The sequence below is a fragment of the Vipera berus genome (genome assembly GCF_964194415.1).
Source record: "Vipera berus genome assembly, chromosome: 5".
Classification (NCBI taxonomy): Eukaryota; Metazoa; Chordata; class Lepidosauria; order Squamata; family Viperidae; genus Vipera; species Vipera berus.
This window is the reverse complement of record NC_138207.1, coordinates 47117883-47137423: the sequence shown is the minus strand read 5'-3', so window position 1 is coordinate 47137423 and position 19541 is coordinate 47117883. Positions and strand designations below refer to the sequence as shown.

The window sequence follows — 19541 nt, the reverse complement described above, 5'->3', positions numbered from 1 at the left end:
GGATACAACCCAAGTCTCTAGTTAATGGAGTTAAAAGTGGATTATTTCCCAAGTTTATACTTCTTTTGCAATCTTTCTTTGGCAAATATTCAATAAATACTTGAATACTGGGTTCAATCTCGCACTATTTGGATGCACTGGATTACAAGCCCTCATTTCCCTTCAACCGACATCTGTGCTGGCTGAAGACAACGCAAACTGATAGTTCAACAGAAGTGCCAAGCTGGAACTTGTAAAGGAACCCCAGCTAAGAACCAATGAAATGTGTTTTTTTTGGATCTGGAATCCGATTTAATCATTGGACAAGGATTAAATAGATTTGTTGTTCAAAAAATATTTGTTTTGGTGGTTTTTATGTATAGATTTGTACCTAAATGCCCCATCCATACACATACTCAAAAGGAGATAGGGTAGGGTATATGAAGCAATTTGTTATCTTCACCAAAAACAGGAGAAGCAACAAATTTCAATAATAGGGTATAATTAAATTTTAGGGACCATGTTAAGAATTCATATTTTTCTTCCTTATTGCTTTAATAAAAGAAATCCCCTTTGAACAGTGCAAACCCTGCCATGCTGTTCCAATCCTTAAGGCCACCTGACAATGATTGCTCCACTTTTCTGTACCAGTAGTAGATCCAGACCTTCTGGTAGCTGCAATCCCTGCCCTGTTAGGTAGATTCATGGTCATTCTAGACCAGGGGTAGGCAACCTCGGCTCTTTTATGACTCATGGACTTCAACTCCCAGATATCCTGAGCCAGCACAGCATGCTGGCTCAGGATTTCTGGGAGTTGAAGTCCATGAGTCATAAAAGAGCCGAGGTTGCCTACCCCTGGTCTAGACTGTATTCTCTGTAGTGTCTCTGCTTCTGTCCCAGTCAGGTAACAGAAAGTCTCTGATGGAAAATGCTGCTGGAGTGAGTATGAGAGTCTGTATGCGGAGACAACTTTCAAGAGAAACCCAGGAAGATGATACAGGATAGCGAAGGAGTTGCTGGACCTTCAGCAAGCCAAAAGGCAGGCAAACAGAGGAGGCTTGAAGTGGTCTGTAGAAAAGAGTAAGCTTGCATTGTAACCAAGAAATTAATGAGGAAAGATAATGTTGAAGGGTGCTATTGAGTGACTCACCCAGCAGAGCCACAAAACACTGGTTGGGTTAAAAAAAAAAACCTGATTGGGGAAGAGTCTGTAGGATAGCACAGCCTGAAAGTGAAAGGAAGGGAGCCGGTGTGAATGGAGCAACACCTAACAATAAGCCACCCTGTGGCAGAGCCTGTGTAAGAGCTGCATTCAACAGACAACTGTTTGCATTCCTCAAACACAGCTGGAAGAGAAAAGCATCGGAGAATTAGCACACAAAGCTAAAGCAAAGCACTATGTAAATAGACTAACACAGGGGTGTCAAACTCAATTTCATGGAGGGCCGCATCAGCATTGCGGTTGCCCTCAGGGGGCCGGGTGGGTATGGCCAGGGTGGGCGTGGCCTACTGGGTGGGCATGGCTAGAGTGCGTATGGCCTACTGGGTGGGCGTGGCCAGCTCTACAGCGTTCGCATCAAGGGTGCCTATGGAGGCCTGGGCAGGAGTGGGACAGATCTGAGGGTCTCTGGCAGAAGGAGGGTCTCTGGGCCAGGGCCAAGGCAGTGGGGGCCGTTCCCTCACTGTTTCCAGGATGGCTTCGCGGGCCACATGAAACCACTTCGCAGGCCGGATCTGGCCCCCGGGCCTTGTGTTTGACATGTCTGGACTAACAGGTTTAATAGGAATAAACCCGGGATTAGGAAGCTGGATGAAATAGCATAAGAGTAGCAAATAATGCGGATTTAAAGTTTTACTTTTGTAATTATTGATCAGCAAATGAATCCTTGCAAGGCTGAAACAATCCTACTTGTGGCAGCACAATCCAAATCAACAGTGACGATAACTGTAGCCTCTTTTAGAAAATACTAAAAATTCTCATTAAAGCCTTTATATATTTAAGGAAGGGAATGAAAAGAAATTATAGAAAAATGAAGTAATAGTACTTCATTTTGTATTTTTGAACACTCAACATCTTTCAAGAAAATAAAAAGCAAAAGAGAACATGTATAACAAATGTGTTTATTAAAAAAAGCACACCAGTAACAAGGGCAAAACATACAGGAAGCATTCTCAACTATCTATCAAAGGTAAAAACCTGTCTCTCCAGCTTGTACTGAATTATAAATTGTAATAAACTCCACCTGGTCAATACCGAACACTGTTTCAAAATTGTGAAGATAAATAAAAAATACATCTTTATTTTTTTCTCAGAAAGCGAATCTAGGAAATTATCTTCATTAACTATTGAATTTACCAACTATTGCAGGGAATGCGGCTCATACCAAAACAAAATTAGGAGCCACCCAAAGTTAGCAAAATGGAGTCAGTAACATTTCCTGAGAAGTACATAATGTTCACTAAAAAAATATAACCTTAAAAACAGATATAAGAACAGATTTGGAAAATGGACCCTGCATTTTACTTGGAAAAAATAAATATCAGGAACAAAGGACTTACAATTGGATACTTTTCTTAGTATCAAGAAACTCTTACTAGAAAGCATCACAGTATTTTTTTTTCCAGGAGTGAGAGTTACACACTTGCAGTTCTCCAACAACTCAGATTTCCCCCCCCCACAGAATAAGAAACACCTGTTGTTTCTAACAGCCACCAGATTCAGCGAGCTATTTAATTCAGCTCCAGTTGCATCTCAATAAAATAAAAATCTCAGTTATGACAGCAAACGCATCTAGGATACGGACACCTATTTTTTAGCCCCACAGCTAACCACACCTAGATGGTTCTACCGCTCCTCTCACCTTGGAGAGGAGCAGAGATCCCAGACCAACTTCATTAAACTGCTGCCAAGATCAGCACATGTGTCTGTTAACACTACCAGGACAAGGAAAGCTGCACAGTGGATGGTCCCTATCATAGTGTTACAGATGGCTACTTTCCTTGTCCATCTGTAAAAGCAAGTTCTGTTCCACACTATACCACGCTATGCAGGATATAAAAGCAGAGATGGGGTTAAAGAGCTAAACGAGACATTGCTCTAGAACAGGTGTAGGCAACCTTGGCTCTTTTATGATTCATGGACTTCAACTCCCAGAATTCCTGAGCCAGCCTGGCTGGCTCAGGAATTGTGGGAGTTGAAGTCCATGAGTCATAAAAGAGCCAAGGTTGCCTACACCTGCTCTAGAACATTTCCTGTTCAGAGCCTTTAAAGGAACAGGCTGATTTCAGGAAGTCAGTACCAATGCTGTGAATGGAGAACTGCCCATGGTAACCTACAATAACATTACAAGCTTAATTAACGAAAACAAAAACTATATTAATATTCCACTCAGGATGAGCATTCTCAGCCAATTGAACAGGTACCTACAGAGAAGCTCGGCTATGATTTTTGTTTTTTCTTGGCTGGCTTGAATGGAGAAAGCTCTTCCTCCTGGTCAACAGATTCTTCTTCCTCATCACTGAAGTCATCATCTGAGAGATTTTTTCTGTGAACTGAGAAACAATGTGGGTTCATTATACCATCTAGAGCAGGGGTTCCCAACCGGGTTGCTCAACAATATTCCAGGGGGCATGAAAACTTGGGTTTTCGAAATTATAGTGCATATGCATAATTCGTTGCCGTTAATTCGAACTTTTGTAAGGGCGCGAGAATATATCAAAAGCATTCTTGAGGTGCAGGGTGTCTCATTCATCGGAACCTTGAATGAACGAAAAGGTTGGGAGCCGCTGTTCTAGAGAATTCCTCAAGCCTCTATCCTTCCTATTACCCATTATTTTCCAGAGCATCTCATATTTAGTACTTCACACAATATCCTAAATGGTTTGCATTGCTCCATACCAGAAGGTGGGCAAAAATGCTAGTTCTGTTAGACAGCAGGTCTCTTTTCCATGTCAATGACAACAATCAGCTTATACTCCACACCAGGAAAAGCTCCAGAATTCGCAATATTGACCATGCTAGCTGGGGTAGCCAAGACATTTAACCTGGAATTGTGGCCTTACCTCCAGAAAGAACTACTACTTTTCTATGTCCCTTAACTATTATGACATGCTCGTTGTACCCAATAGTTTCTTCCATCCCACTCCCAGATTCTTACAGATTTGATGTTGTCCTGCAAGATGAACAGGGCCAGACCCTGAGCTCAGACGAAAGGTCACAGGAGGCTGGAACTCAAAATTATCTAAACAGAACTGTGGAAAAATAAGGAGATAGAGTAATTGTGAAACTAGATGAATTTCTCCAAGTCTCATATAGTTCAACAGGTTTTGAGCTTTGTTACATCTGTGGCTATTTTTTTTTTGGGGGGGGGAGGGTATGAGCCATAACATTTTCATATAATTAAGAAGAAATACTGTGTTCCTAATTTGAAAATTTAACTCTTGTTAACACCTTTTATACCAGTGCTATATATCCAGTTATCCGAATTTGTATCAAGCCACCTATTTAACCCGTTTAAACAGATAATATCTTGAAAGTCATGGGTCCAGAAAGATTTTTTGATTAAATACCAAATATTTCATTCAGCATGAACATTCTTTGGCCTAGTCTAGAGAAACCACAGAAGGCAGGCTCTGGAAAATCTGGTTGTGCATCTCAAACTTTGAAGCATATCAGAGAGGCTATCCCAAGTATTGCCAATCGTGTTTGGAAGAGCAGATAATTTTCCTTTCCTTATCAGGTCTTTCAAATCAACATCCCGGAATCATTGCACGCTGATTTTTTTCAAGACATCCACATTCCCAAAAGATCATTTTACCCAGGGTTGGCACGACAGCTTCAGGTTGGCCACAGGCACAGCAACCTCCTTGTTCTGATAATCACGACCCACCACCTCCACAATGTTGCATTCATCTTTGGCACCCTCGGACAGACAAGCCTTGAAAAGGGGAGGAGAAACAAAACGGAAGAGGCATACTGAGGAATGCTTAGCTAAGAATAAAATGAGCTCTAATGCTGAACATCTTCCAATAAGCAGTTGGAATCAGAACAGAACAAAATCATTCGGTAACAAATAAACATGAACAGAATCCAAAACAGCAAATCAGCCAATTTGTGGGCTGTGTAATCCATCCCATTAAATCAATCCTGTAGCCCTCATGCACCTGCCTTCAAAATCTACTCAGGAAAGTTTGGGGTGCTTTTGGAAAACAGGGAGGTATAAGGAAAAAATACACTCAAACACAGGGTATATATATATGTCACTAAACTTCTTGCAGTCAATATTTTAAATCCCATTTATATCCCGCCCTTCTCCAAAGACTCAGGGCGGCTTACAATCTAAGGCACAAATCAATGTGCTTAGCAATATTTGCTGATTAAAATAAGTACTGTATGCATAATTACAACACACCTAGGAGATTCTGTTCTAATAGGATAATTCTAGCTTTATACTTTTAAGCAAGTAACGTCTGAGATGACACAATCAGAAAAGGCAGCCTTCAGTGCAAAATATTTGATTTTCTGTATACGTGAGTATGCATGCGCGCATGCATGCACACACGCATGCACACGCTGCATTCTGTGGCATAACAATGAAGAAAAATACAAAGTCTCATAGCCATTTTGTCTAAGCAGGTAGATATTAAACCAGCTTTGCCAGCAAAGCATTTTTATCAACCTAATAATAATAATAATAATAATAATAATAATAATAATAATAATAATAATAATAATAATAATAATAATAATAATAATATAAAGTTGGAAGGGACCTTGGAGGTCATCTAGTCCAACCCCCTGCTCAGGCAGGAAACCTTAGATGACCTCCAAGGTCCCTTCCAACTTCTTCTTCTTCTTCTTCTTCTTCTTCTTCTTCTTCTTCTTCTTCTTCTTCTTAGCCTCTTTATTTTATTTTATTTTATTTTGGGGCTTTTGTTTGTTTTTGCTGTGAAGGAAAAGGAAAGCTTGCATTTCTTTTTAATTTATCTTTCTGTATTTTTTTCTCTTCTTTTCTTTCTTCCTTCCTTCCTTCCCTCTCTTCCCTCCCTCTCTTTTCTTTATCTTCCTTCCTTCCTTTCTCTCTCCCACTTTCTTTCCCTCCCTCTCTCAATTTCTTGCTTTCTACTTGTTGTGGAAATTGGAAGCTACTTGCATTTCTTTTTAATTTTTCTTTCTGCATTTTTCTCCTTCATTTTTCTTTCTTTCTTTCTTTCCTTTTCTTTCTTCTCTTTTTCTCTTTCTTTCTCTCTTTCTTTTCTCTTTCTTTCTTTCTTTCTATCTTCCTTCCTTTCTTTCCTGCCTTTCTCTCTCCCACTTTCTTTCCCTCCCTCTCTCAATTTCTTGCTTTCTACTTGTTGTGGAAACTGGAAGCTACTTGCATTTCTTTTTAATTTTTCTTCCTGCTTTTTTTCCTTCCTTCCTTCCTTCCTTCCTCTCTCTCTTTCTTTTCTATTCTCCTTTTTTTACTTTCTCCCTCCCTTTTCCCCTTCCCCCTTTCTCCTTTTTTCCCTTCCTTTTTTCTTTCTTTCTCACTTTACCATCAAAAGCACTTCACTCCAGAGGGGGGGGAACCCCAAAGGTTTTTAATTGCTTTGGTCCAAAGGACATTTTATTATGCAACGTATCAAAAGGAGAGGTTAAAAAAAAAATCAGCCATGTAATTTTTCAGACGCAAGCGAAGCCTCCAAGAGCGAAGCGGTCAGATCCCTCTATTTCAGGCTGGGGCGAGGGGTCGCGGCGAGCAAAGAAAGCGGAGCCAGGCAGCCGACCAGGCGGGAGTCTCGCATCCTCAGCCGCGCGGGGAGTAAGGAGTAAGCGGCGCGTGCTGGGGAAGTAGAGCTTTTTCGAACGTTGCAGGCAACCAACCACGCGACAGCTCAGGCGAGCCGGGCTGGCCGCCTGTCCGTCCTTTTCCGATAAGCGAGCCGGTCGCCTCTCCCCAGCTTCTCTCTCTTCAGCAAGAGACCCTCCGAAGCCAGAGAAGGGGGCGGAGCTACGCTGCCGTGGAGCCCTGGTGCCTAGAGAGGTCGAGCCCACTTCTTTTCCCGGGCTTTTGCTTCCAGTGAAGTAGGGCCGTCAGCTTAGCCAAGGCTCCGGTGCCCAGCGCTCCCCGCCAGAGTCTTGCAGCGCCGCTCCGCCCACGGCTGTTCCTCCTCCTCCTCCTCTCACCGCTGTCTCCTAGGTCAGTGTTTTTTCAATTTTTCCCACGGCACACCAGGCAACATCTCATATCTGATGATGAAAAACACTGCCTTATACCATTTCAGGCAAATGGCTGTCCAGTCTCTTCTTAAAAACCTCCAGTGTTGGAGCATGAAGTGAACAGACTTTACTTCCATGTTGGCTACAGAAGATACGCAGTTTCATGCACTGTAATCTGCACAGAATTCTACTTTACTAACAAGTATCAAAAATAAAAATCTTTCATCATCAGATATGACCCATCCATCCCCCTTTCCATCAACTTTCTGCATTTCCCCATTAGTTGTCTAAAAAGGGAGTTTTCTAGCTCTGTTACTAGGATAGGAATCAAGGAGTGTAAGAAGAACTAAGTGATCCATCATCTTCTCTCCAGCACCTTTTCATCTGCCTGCATGATTTCTTCATAATCTCTGGAAACTAAATGTATTGTTATGAAGCCACGTAACAATAATGAGGACAGGCTTTATACTGCCCCAGCAATGACTAGTAACGTTGTAAGTCACTAGCTAGGAAATAGCCTGTAACTAATCTTCCCATTTCAGAGTGAAATCTCTTACCATATTCAGAGCTAGGACATGTTCTGAATCATCTTCTTCCGAGACTTTAAAAGTATAGGAACGCGCACTGCTGTTCAGCTCACATCCTGGGAGGAGAAAATACAAGTGATTATAACAATAAGACATTTTTTTAAAAAACCACAGATTTTTCTTAAATGGAAGAGATAAGTTTCTCCAACTGCAAAAATGCTACCCATTTCAACTTCTTCCTTTGCAGAAGCCAAAAATAAATCCAGCATGATCAAAAGCTGAGACCCAAAGCTTTTGGTCTCTTAGCTGTGCTTGATTACTTCTACCTCATGGAAATATCCATTTCACTTTTTAGGTAACAATACAAAAACAGTTCATCACTGTCTTCTTCTGTGATGCTTTTTCAACGTGCTTTGTATTGATCTCTCCTATGTTTTCCCCAACTTGAAAAGATGGGAGTGCTATGTTTGATTCTAAAGCCAAAGGAATTAACAAGTATTTTTGATTTTCAGAATTAATAGCAAAATCTAAAGATTTTACCAATGATGTTTTAGTGTTATATAAAGGAACACGTTGCTTAGTCCTTTATTTACTTCAAAGCCTCCGCTCAACAAAAGTATTTATGAAAAAAATTTATGAAAAAAATCTGGCGATAATTTTCAGCGATAGGTTGCATTTCAAATCCTCTCCATCAACCTTTATAGAAACAAATTAAACCAGGCAGAACTGTCTATTATTGCATATCAGTATTCCAGGCTGCATGAAGAAGAAGGGAAAAAAACAAGAGACAAGTTTTAACAGCTTTAATTTTTAGTTTATCAACGTTACAAAGCCGTGCTCTGCAATTTCTCCAACATATGAGTGGGAATTGAGCCCTGCCCGCATTAAGTTCCACCCTGCTCAATGAGATTTATGAAACATTTCGCAAGAGAGGAGCTGGAGAGCACGAGCTGAATCGGGACAGGGAAGCACGTGGTGCGCCCACGTGCTCAGCTTTCCAGCCTAAGACCCGAAATACGGTTATTTAATTATGCAGTTCAATGTATCGTGCGAATGCAATCATTAAAAGCCCTATTCAAGTGATCCGAGAGCGATCAAATCCTCCCAAACGATCGCCACTCCCGGAGCAAATAACCTCCTCCCGCAAAGCGCCTGGTTTTGCCTTCGAGCACCCCCCCACACAAACACACACAACTCCTTTCACAAATACGACCGCCAGTCAAAATTTCCGGCCTGCGAAGTCCCCCCCCCCCAAACACACACATCTTTACCAACCGAAAACGAAATGACTGGTGCAAATCGGCGCCGTAGTTTCACCGTCCAGGCTCTCTAGATCCAAGAAAGAGGCCATATCTGGCCAGGAAGCTCAGAGCCGAAAGGAAAAAGGACGGCAGGAAGACGCTCAGATCGGGCCCCGCCTGCTGCCCGCCCCGCCAGGGCCGCTCCAATCGGCCACGCAGCTTTTCTCCAATTACAAGCTTGTCCGCTCAGAAAGGGAAGGGAGGCAAGACCTTATTCATACAGTACAAATTGCAGAAGTCGCGTGTCCCACCGAGGTGTATTACAATTTTTCTCGTTTAAAAAAAAACACGAGTAAGATTCTGAAACTAAACTATGTAAGTGTCGAAAGGGGAAAAAAAATCTAGATTGTCCCGTTGTGGGAAACAAATCTTTCCTCTGCTGGACATCTTTGCGTTAGGACCCCGAAATTGAAATCCAAAACACTCTGAAAGGAAGGTGATGCATGGGAGGTAACCGATGGAAATTCTCCGATTCCGATCCTTCCTTACCAATGAACAGTATCAGACTTTCATGTAGGGCTTACAAGGGAGTCTGAAGCAAAGTTCTCACCACACAAGTCAGGTCACGCCTGGTCAGAAGCAGTTTGGGGAAACCTCTTGATGCCTATCAGTCTGGAAAAAGATTATAAAAGGGAGTTCCATCAATCCACATATCAGAGATACTGTCTTAAAATGGAGAATAGAAATAAAAAGCGGCTATCCTCTCAAAATAATTCCTAAAATCACATACAATGAAAATAACATTGAAGGATTTGTTTGCCAAGGCCTCTTTCATCTTGGGTAAAAAAGGAATTCATGGGAGAGTAGCAAGTTGCAAGCAATTCCTTATTGAGAACATTGATGTTTGTCTTAGGTTTCACAAAAACCTTGACTCTTCAGACTTCTGGAGGAATATTTATATTTATATTTATTAAATTTTTATACCACCCTTCTCCCGAAGGACTCAGGGCGGTGTACAGGGCAATAAATATCAAAATATACATACAAGTTAAAAAAGAATTAAATAATTATGCCCAATATAAAACAATAATTAAAACAATATTAAAACCAAATCCAAACCCCAACCCCATCAGACCAGGCTGGATTGTTCAAATAAATAGGTTTTTAGATTGCGTCAGAAGGAGCGAAGGTCGGGGGCCATCCGGAGCTCAACCGGCATAGGTCTGGCGCGCCCACAGAGAACGCCCTCCCCCTGGGGGCCACCAATCGACATTCTCTGATTGGAGGCACCCTGAGGAGGCCCACTCTGTGGGAGCGCACTGGACGGAGGGAAGTTGACGCCGGCAGCAGGTGCTGCCGTAGGTAATCCGGACCCATGCCATGTAGGGCTTTAAAGGTCATTACCAGCACCAAAAGTGGAATTTTGGAGGCTAAATGGGTGTAACAAGCATCAACCAACAATATCCTACCAACTATCAAGCATGGAAATTATGCAGGTAGTCCTCAACTTATAACCAGAGCCCAAAATTTGTTGTTAAGAAATTTGTTAAGTGAGTTTTGTGCCATTTTACAACTTTTCTTGTCACATTTGTTAAGAGAATCACTGAAGTTGTTAAATTAGTAACACGGTTAAGTGAATCTGGCTTCCCTGTTGTCTTTGCTTGTTGGAAGGTTATAATAATAATAATAATAATGCAAAATAATATTATTGCAAAAGGTGATCACATGACCCTGAGGATGCTACCCTAGTCATAAGTCACTTTTTTCATTGCCATTGCAACTTCTAATGGTCACTAAATGAACTGTTGTAAGTTGAGGACTACCTGCACTGTGAACCCAAACAACTCGTCTTGCTTAACAAGATACAGTATGAATTCTGCTTTGTGTCAAGAGACTTTTCCAAGAGTATGTAGCCGTCTGTCAGCTGAAGCTTAGACAATAATTCCAAACATACAAACAAGTCAATGAGAGAATGAAGAAAAACAAGTTCGGTGTTTGGAATGGTCAAGTTTTAGTCCTAAACCCAACAGAAATGTGGCAAGAACTGAAACAAACAATTATGTTATAAAACCCTGAAAGTTGAAGTTCTCCATGGAGATGCAGGTCAAACTTTCTGTCATGTGAAATCTAGGAATTTCACGACTGTCAACTTGACATCTTTATTGGACATGTGCTGAAGTTGATTTAACATAGAAAAACAGATGCCCTTGAATAGAGAGGCAACAATTAACAAAAGCCACCATGGGCTTGTCGCAAACATGTCATTAGTCTCATTTTCTTATAATTATCTTAAAAATAGATTGGGAAGAGTGCCATGGCATAATATTGAGCCGAGTCCACAGGGTTCTCTGCTATTTAGTATTTTGAACCACCTAGATGAAGAGGTTTTGGGAATAATGATCAAGTCTGCACATGATAGAAAACTAGGAGTAACTAACGCTTTATTAGTTACTAGGAGTAACGCTTTATTTTTCATTTGTCATGCAGTGATTAGGATGCTCTGAAAATAAGAGAAATGAGGAAATGTGCTTGAAAAAATATTAAGAGATAAAAGCTCCAAAAGGATTAAGATTTCTTTTGTTTTGCACTTTCTATGAGGAAAAGTACCCAAGAATAATTCCTTAGAGAAAGCAGAATGCAAAAATAACAATTGTCTACGACACCTCCCAACGCAGTTCCTAAATAATAGCCTATATATACACCAGCTACATATTAAGACTACATGATCTAGTCAAAACGTGGGGGAATTTGACAGTCCATAGTTGCTTCGAGCAGGGAGTAACATTATCTCAGTGTTACCTTCTGCTATTAGCAGTCTTACATTCCTAAAGATCATCTATTGAGGCAACCAGTTTCCCTTCTCAGAAAGAACTTTTGATATATAGCATCATGGCAAGATATTTTTTCTTCTGTAGTTTTGAAGAGATAATGTTCACCTTTGGCCTTATTATCTTGTAAAGGCAGTGTCTGTACTGAGCCGGAGACTTGCTGTTTTGGAGCAATTTAAAAAACCAATTAAGGTCAGCGATGCAACTTAGCGCAGGCAGAAAAATCGGCTCACAAAGGACATTTCGGAGATTTGATTGATTTTCTAGCTATGAAGAGTTGGGGAGTTTGCTGAATGATCTATTTCTAGCATTTTATTTATGTGCAGTAAAATCAAAAGGATTATTATCCCAATTAGATTTCCTGCTAGCTGGTTTATGCCTTCCCATCTCAATAGATTGAAGACTCTCATACCACTGGCAAAAGCAGCCACCATATTCTTCCCGGTAGCAGTTTCCTTCCTGCTCTGTCAAAGTCCTGTGAATTTTGAAGAACAAAAGAGCAGGATGTTTGCAATTGAACTTGATTTGTGTAGTCTACCTTCGTTCCATTTTTTCATCAATCTGGAGTGAGAAATCCATTATACTGTATATAACAAATATAAATTACATATTGTATTGTCTTTCTGTCCCAACTTATCTCCTGAGTACTCATGGCAGGGCGTCTCCCCTCATTTGATCCCTTTACTCAGTATAATAAAAAATCTAACTCCACACAACAGCTCTATAATAATTATTCATAATTTGAGGCTTGAAACTACAACCAAATATTGGCAAAATCTCCACAGAATTGGGATACAAGTTACTCTATCCACAGACATCCTCTCCATTCTCTTTCTCAGACTGCCCTGTCCTTTTCTTGGTACAGAAATGCTTTAACTTGCTCAGCTTGTTAATATATGGAATACATTTGTTTTGTATCTGTTTGTTCATTTTTCTTTCACTCTTCTTTAGAATTCTTTGTTCTGTTTTAAAAGTAAGAAGTAACACAGAGAACACAGTTGCAATTCTATGTCCATGTCATTTTATTCATTTAAAAACACCTCATAACTCTTTCTCTGAAGATTGTGAATTTAACAAGTTTTCCTTGCTGGAAGTCTGTCTCCTCTATAACTCAGTTTTAAGATACAAAATCTATAAAAAAAACTTATAAATGTTATAAGTTGAAACTTTACAAAAAAATTGTAAATAACGTTGTTGTTATTTATTCCTGATACACAGTACAGGTATGTTAACCTGTATGATTTAAATACAAATTCGGGTTAAAGACAGAGTTAGGGAACAGAACTCGTTCTTTACCCAGGGACTGCCATATCGGTAGTCTTTGATTAATGACTGGTCACTTAAGAGACTATTCAAAGTTATGACAGTCTCCAAAAGGTATTTATAACCTGGTTCCGAAGTTCTAACAGCCGCTGACCCCCCCCCCCAGTCATGGCTGCATTTCAGGCACTCAGCAACCAGCCCACAGCTATAGGTATTTACAGTGTCACAGTGACATGACTGTGATTTAAATTTTTGCCAAAAACCAGCTTTTACTTACTTCTAGTGTTCAGCAAAAACATCCCACAGCAAACAATGGATTCACTTAATGACCAGTGTTTTAACGACCACCACAAATTAAAGGTCATAAAATCAGAGTGGTCAGGGATGACCTGCTTTATGACCATCATGACTGTAATAGGCAGGATCCTTAGTTTTCAACTTTCTACTCTACACTGAAAAGCATGTTAAAATGCTTGAGTTGACCCCCAACTGAAGACAATAATTACTAACTGACTTCTGCATGACACTGTGATCTAAGTCTAGTTTTCTAAGTATCTTTCCTGGTACAGACTGCAGCATAGAAGGAAGAAATTCAAAGAGTAAATACTTGGGCCAGTAAAAAAATACCTATTCAATCCCCAAGTTCCAAGTCAAATATTTTATTAAACTTAGAAATAGGAACTAAAAATATAGAACAAGAAAAATCAGACAAATGACAAAAGAGCAACATGACAGTTTCCATTTCACATAATCTAGATAATACTATTCCCAACCTTTATGAAGTCAAAGAAGGCAATTTTCCACAAAAAAAATGCTTTTCTGTTTAAACAGTATGAAATTGAAGATAAAAAATATGATATATAAAACAGATAAATCTGAAAAATTGAGCAACTAACATACTTGAGATCCAAATGAGGCAAATGAAACTTCAGTTTGAAGCCTTTGAAGTCCTTGCTTAATTGGCTAAACCAGCTATCTGGATGTGTTAAGGCTACAATTTCTGTAGTTCCCAACTAGCATAGGCTAATGAACTGACTTGCATTGCAAAGTGTACTGATATTTACCACACTGTCCACTGTACTGCAGGACAGAAATGGCAGCAAAATTATATATGTATATATATATATCAACTAAAATGGAATCAAAAAGATAGGACTAGTATTAAGTATAAGTCCCTACACAGCTTCCCCCACCTCCTTTATTTTTCTTTCTGCTATCTAGAACTATTGGGCAAAATATAAACTTCAATACAGTTACGGTTAGGTTTTGACTACTAGGGTCCCTGAGCTTGGTTGTTTTCTTGCAGACATTTCATTAACAAACTAGATATCACTATTAGCACTGATGATGTTACCTAGTTTGGTAATGAAAAGTCTGCAAGAAAGCAACCAAGCTCAAAGAGCACCAAGGACCCCACAGCTCAATCCTAAACTACAATACTTTCTCCTATCGGCAGACCAGGGTCCATATTATTTGGAGCAAAGGAAAAGTAGAATTCACTTTCATTTAATTAATAAAACAGATAACATTTTACTCTCATTTTTCATTCCGTCACATTGAAAATTACTAATTGATGGATCCTTGGAAGTTTTTTAGGACTTTGGAGGTGTGCTGTGAGCAGTGGTCTTGACAATTATTACCTGGAGTTACTATTCTCTTTTAAATTAGAAAATATTATCTGTGAAATCTCAATAAGAATAAACACCTACTTCAGTAGCCTTCAGTAATGTTCATCTGTATTTACAGAACAGCACGCCCAAGAGAAATGAACACAAGAGGCAGATTTGCTATATCCAAACCTGCAAAGTGGAGCCAAAATATGAACTATTCATTGCTACCATACAATCATTAGACAGTTATAAAACACAGGAAAATTATTTCTCTCCGCTAATTTTCCTCATTCTCTAACATTATTCCAAAACATGCCTTTACATTGACTTTGCAATTTATTCTATTTTTCACATGGTTTCCAAATACAATTTTACAATCTGTTGTTTTGTTACAGATACAGCAGATCTAAAGACAGTCATGAAAGTTGCATTCCAACTGTATGCAATGAAAACTGATACCGTCTCTGAAAGTTGTGTCAGTGCTACACTTGATACACTCAGAGCAAGTGACTGACTCAAACTTTCATGATGCACACAATTAACTTATAACAGTGATAAATTTATATTTAACAGTATAAAAATCCAGATGCCCCCCACACTAAATTGCAATAATTCCAACTACTGAATACACACACGGTGCCTAGTTAAAACCAAATGAAATGGCTGTTTAACATTCACTGAAAAGCATAAAAAAACATGAAAGTCCTTTTGTCCATGGTTTTGCTCCTCAAATGAAATGTATTTGCTGCAGCTGAAATTTTCTGCTTTTCATTCAGTGAAAATCAAATATCAATAAGCAAATATAACCAAGGCCAAACACTAGCTTCTATGAAATGGGTGCAAATTAAAATGGCAGTAAAATGCCAGTTAAAAAGTGTATGGAATTTCATTTAAAAAACAAACAAACCATAAGATCGGTCCAATTTCTATCTTTACTAAAAAGATATAGTTTCAAAGGAAAAATAGTTTATTGTAGTAGGTGAAAATAACGAAGCATTATGTTGGCTAACAGCTTCTTAGAACAAAAGAGTGCATCCATCATCCCTCCTACAACTCCATAGTTTCAGATTGCAGTAAAAACCTTAAATGTTTGGAACAGGCAGTAATATTAAAATTAGGTAATAATTAAATAATTATAAAATGTGCTATTTGTTATCCCCCCCCAGAAGTCTGTAACAAATATGTATGACTTAAAAGACCCTGATTTAATGAGACTGTACAGGGAAGAATGGGGAACTGAGGTTGTAATATTTGTCCATCCACGTATTGAGCACAGCTGAACAACTCAGTAGCAATCACTAGAGTTACTGTCAGTAAGTTTTTATTTTCTTGGTAGCAATATTTACCTATTTACTGAAAATTCATTCTCTAAAGGATCAATCCCTCTAGATCAGCACTTTTAAAAAGCTTTCAAACTGGCATTATAGTAAAGGACATGAAACATAGCAGACTAGACCAGAAATAATGTAAGCCTGAGCCTCTTGTTTGTTTTTTGAAATAGAAGGTGCTGCCTCAGAATAATTACACTTTGCTTTGGAAAGCAAAATAATTACAAAAACAATTAAACACAAAGCATCAGCATTAAGCAAGTTTATATATATCTATATATGTATATATTTACACACTGAAATTTACATTTCTGCCACTGAGTGACCCCATAGACAAATGGACAATTTATCCCTACAAAGCACAAAGCTTAATCAATTTTCTTCAGAGGAGCTGGCCATTTCCTTACTAATAAGCAAAACAGCCAACACGACAATGAGTTATCATTCACCTTTCATAAAATGACCTGCACAGGTACCCTGTGTTTCTCTATACAAGATCCCACTTCCATGTTGCATCCCACTTCACTAGAAAAAGGAGTTGACCTTTCTGCTGCATACAGAGATGGAGAATTCTTGTGAATCTTTTCCTGAAGCTACGCAGTATCCCTTGGCACTTTGTGTAAGACCAGGAAATGATGACCAGTAAGCATTCTTCAAACTGTTTTCAGCAGAATACAGGAGAGTGTAATAATGGGTGGTTTTTTCCTGTCAGGCCAGCTGACTTCTGCCATTGAAAGGGCAGACAATAACAAAACTCAGGCTCACTACTCTCCAACTGTTAGCTGGCTCCAGTCTCAACATGCTCACTAAAAAAAATCCCTTACAAACTTCTTCCAAGGATAACAACATCTTTTGGAAAACCTTCCATTTTAGCTATTTCAAAGCATCCCAGTTTGCTGTAAAATTCCAGGATTCTTTTATCATCTGGTCTCACCTCACAGAAAGCCCCACGAGAACCTAAAAAAAAAAGGAAACAAGAGATTTGCAAATGAATAAAATCAAACGAAGACGTTGGGTAAGGGAGTAGAAGCAGGGAGAATCTAGACTGGTGACTGAACACAGAACAGCGTAGATCATTTTACATTCAGGGCTAAAGTTTGATCAAAATTCCAATCACGCACAGCAGAATGATAAACGTTTTTCAGTCTTCATGAAATTGCCAAGCATCCAGAAAGTCACTTCAAGCATGTCTGGAGCTCTTATAAACTGCTCTAGAACATTTTTCAGGGTTTTCTGTAAAACATAAAGTTCAAACGTCTTGGGCATATGGAACTAGCTTTAACTGGTTTTCTGTATTTAATCCCCAAATCCTTGCATTGGCTATTATGTGTGTGTTCCCGATAGCCTCTTTGGGCTTTTTGTTTCTTTTTTATATATATTAAAAGAACTGGTAATCCAAAGGAAATGCATAATGCATAAATTATCATGCTTTAGTATCAGCAATGAGTCAACTCTAAATCGTTACATGTTAGAGATGTCCATATTTGTGAATGGAAACATAATATGCAATTTATTCCATTGCAATGGTTTCTGACAAAGTCAGTAAGAACAAAACTTCCAAGAGCTCACTGGCAATATTATTGACAGGTGCCTTTTAGTATTTACAACTCCAAAGGAAGTTAAGTAGCTAAAAGTCCATCTGAACAGAGATACATAAGTAAACTGGGAACACTGTTCCACGTGAACATTGTAACCACCGACCCTCTCTTGATAATCTCTTAGAACCTCAGATGCAGAAGGAGGCTTTCCAAGATAGATTTTAAGATAATGTGATGGAGAGGCACACAATAATAAGTCTTCCTCATGTTACTGAAGGCAAGCATCAAGTAAGAAAATAAACTACTGAATTCTTGCTATTTCTAAACATTTCTGGAAAATAGTTTCATGTGAAACTCACTATAATTTAAACATGAATATTACATATCACTCCTAGATTACAAATCTGACCACTTTATTCTGTGCTGAAAGTATCAATAAGCAAGGGATATGGTTTGCACATTCCTGGTTATTTACATTCCCTACCTGATATTTAAGTGTGTAAAGTTATGACTTTTCCTGAACTGCAGGATGCAGTTACTGCTCTTAATACCTCAGTAACCTGAAATGCAACAACAGCAGTTTACCATTTGCCTTGAGAGAGGACAGCAGGCAGGCCATCATGCTTTTAGCGACACTTGGATCTGTCACTTTTTTATGAATATCCATCTTTATCAGTGATGGGAAGTTGGCAAGGAATGTTTCTGGCAGAAGTTCTTGCTCTTCATGAAAGCTCAGCATGATTTTCTATAATATACAAATACAAACAAAATTCAGGAGGAAATAGGGCAATGCAGGTGCATATACTGACTTCTCTTAGTACTCCAAGCATAGCATACAGGTAGTCCTCAATTTACGACCAAAATTGAGGCCAAAATTTGTTGTTAAACAAGGCAATTAAGTGAGTTTTGTCCCATTCGATGACTTTTTGTCACAGTTGCTGAGTGAGTTACTGAAGTTGTTAAGTGTATCGTACACTAAACAAATTTGGCTTTCCCCACTGACTTTGCTTGTTTGAAGCCGGCTGAGAAGGTTGGTGATCACATGACCCCAGGATAGTGCAATTGTCATAAATACAAGCCAGTTGTATTTGGCCAAGTGCCCAAAGTTTGATCATGCGACCATGGAATGCTGCAATGGTTGGAGGTGCGAACACTGGTCATATGTCACTCTTTTCGATGCCACTGTAACTTCGAACAATCATTAAACAAATTGTTATAAATTGAGGACCAACTGTGTTCCACTAGAGTTCTCATTTTCCCTGTGCCTCCCTACAGCCATCAGCCCTTGGCTTTTTCTCCATTTCCCCTCAAGCTGAATTATTTCTTCCTGGGCCACTCAAAACGTTACATATACCTATAAAAATGGTTGCTATGACAAACAATAATTCAAGGAAATTTTTAAGAATGAAATCCAACCTCTTCAATTCAAATTCAAACAGTGAACTGAAGATACACACACATACACATACATATACATACATACACATATACATATACATATATGTGTGTGTGTATATATATATATATATATATATATATATATATATATATATATATATATATATATATATACACAGACATATATATATACACGCACACACATACATATACATACATATATATACATATCTATATCTATAAATAAAAAATAAAGGTTTTTGAGGCAAAGAGCTAAATTAATTTATACCGTGGGGTCTTATATTCTTTTTTAGACCAAGAGAACCATTATTTTCAGGGGACGTCTTATTTTGCAGCCGGCCGCCTTCTCCCTCCATCTGTTTGCCTGCAGCCGCAATGGCTTACGAGGGCTTCCCAGGGCAGACAGACTTTTTGCCCGAATGGAGAAATGACGGGAGACTGGAAGCTTCATCTATTTCCTAATCGCTCCATTTCAAAGCGCCCCATTTGCAAGCAGGCAAAGCTTCCAGTCTCCGTCATTTTTCCATCTGGGCAAAAAGTGTTTGGGCGCCTATAGGGGCACTTGGAAACAGAGCGATTTGCTCCATTCCCAAGTGCCCCTTAGGCG

General features: G+C 39.2%; 2 protein-coding genes across 7 annotated transcripts in view; both read right to left on the bottom strand.

Moving 5' to 3' along the window:
- Nucleotides 1–2080: 2080 nt before the first annotated feature.
- Nucleotides 2081–9186, bottom strand: NPM3 (nucleophosmin/nucleoplasmin 3). The gene is made up of 5 exons (XM_081329862.1): nt 8983–9186; nt 7738–7823; nt 4797–4916; nt 4137–4230; nt 2081–3531 (listed from the first exon to the last, which is right to left on the bottom strand). The coding sequence occupies exons 1-5, from the start codon at nt 9056–9058 to the stop codon at nt 3419–3421; spliced, it is 489 nt and encodes a 162-aa protein (XP_081185988.1). The 5' UTR covers nt 9059–9186; the 3' UTR covers nt 2081–3418.
- A 276-nt stretch (nt 9187–9462) lies between these two features.
- OGA (O-GlcNAcase) overlaps nt 9463–19541 on the bottom strand; it is a 39646-nt gene continuing 29567 nt past the window's right edge. For 2 of the 6 annotated variants that reach the window (XM_081329858.1, XM_081329861.1), the window contains 2 exons: nt 18101–18260; nt 14530–16934 (listed from right to left, as the gene is read on the bottom strand). In XM_081329858.1, the coding sequence (XP_081185984.1) occupies nt 16798–16934; nt 18101–18260 (297 nt within the window). In that variant the 3' untranslated portion in view covers nt 14530–16797. Of the gene's footprint in view, nt 9621–12188; nt 12252–14529; nt 16935–18100; nt 18261–19541 lie in introns of those variants that run through there. The other 4 variants (XM_081329859.1, XR_014026730.1, XM_081329860.1 and 1 more) reach the window with 4 other exon arrangements.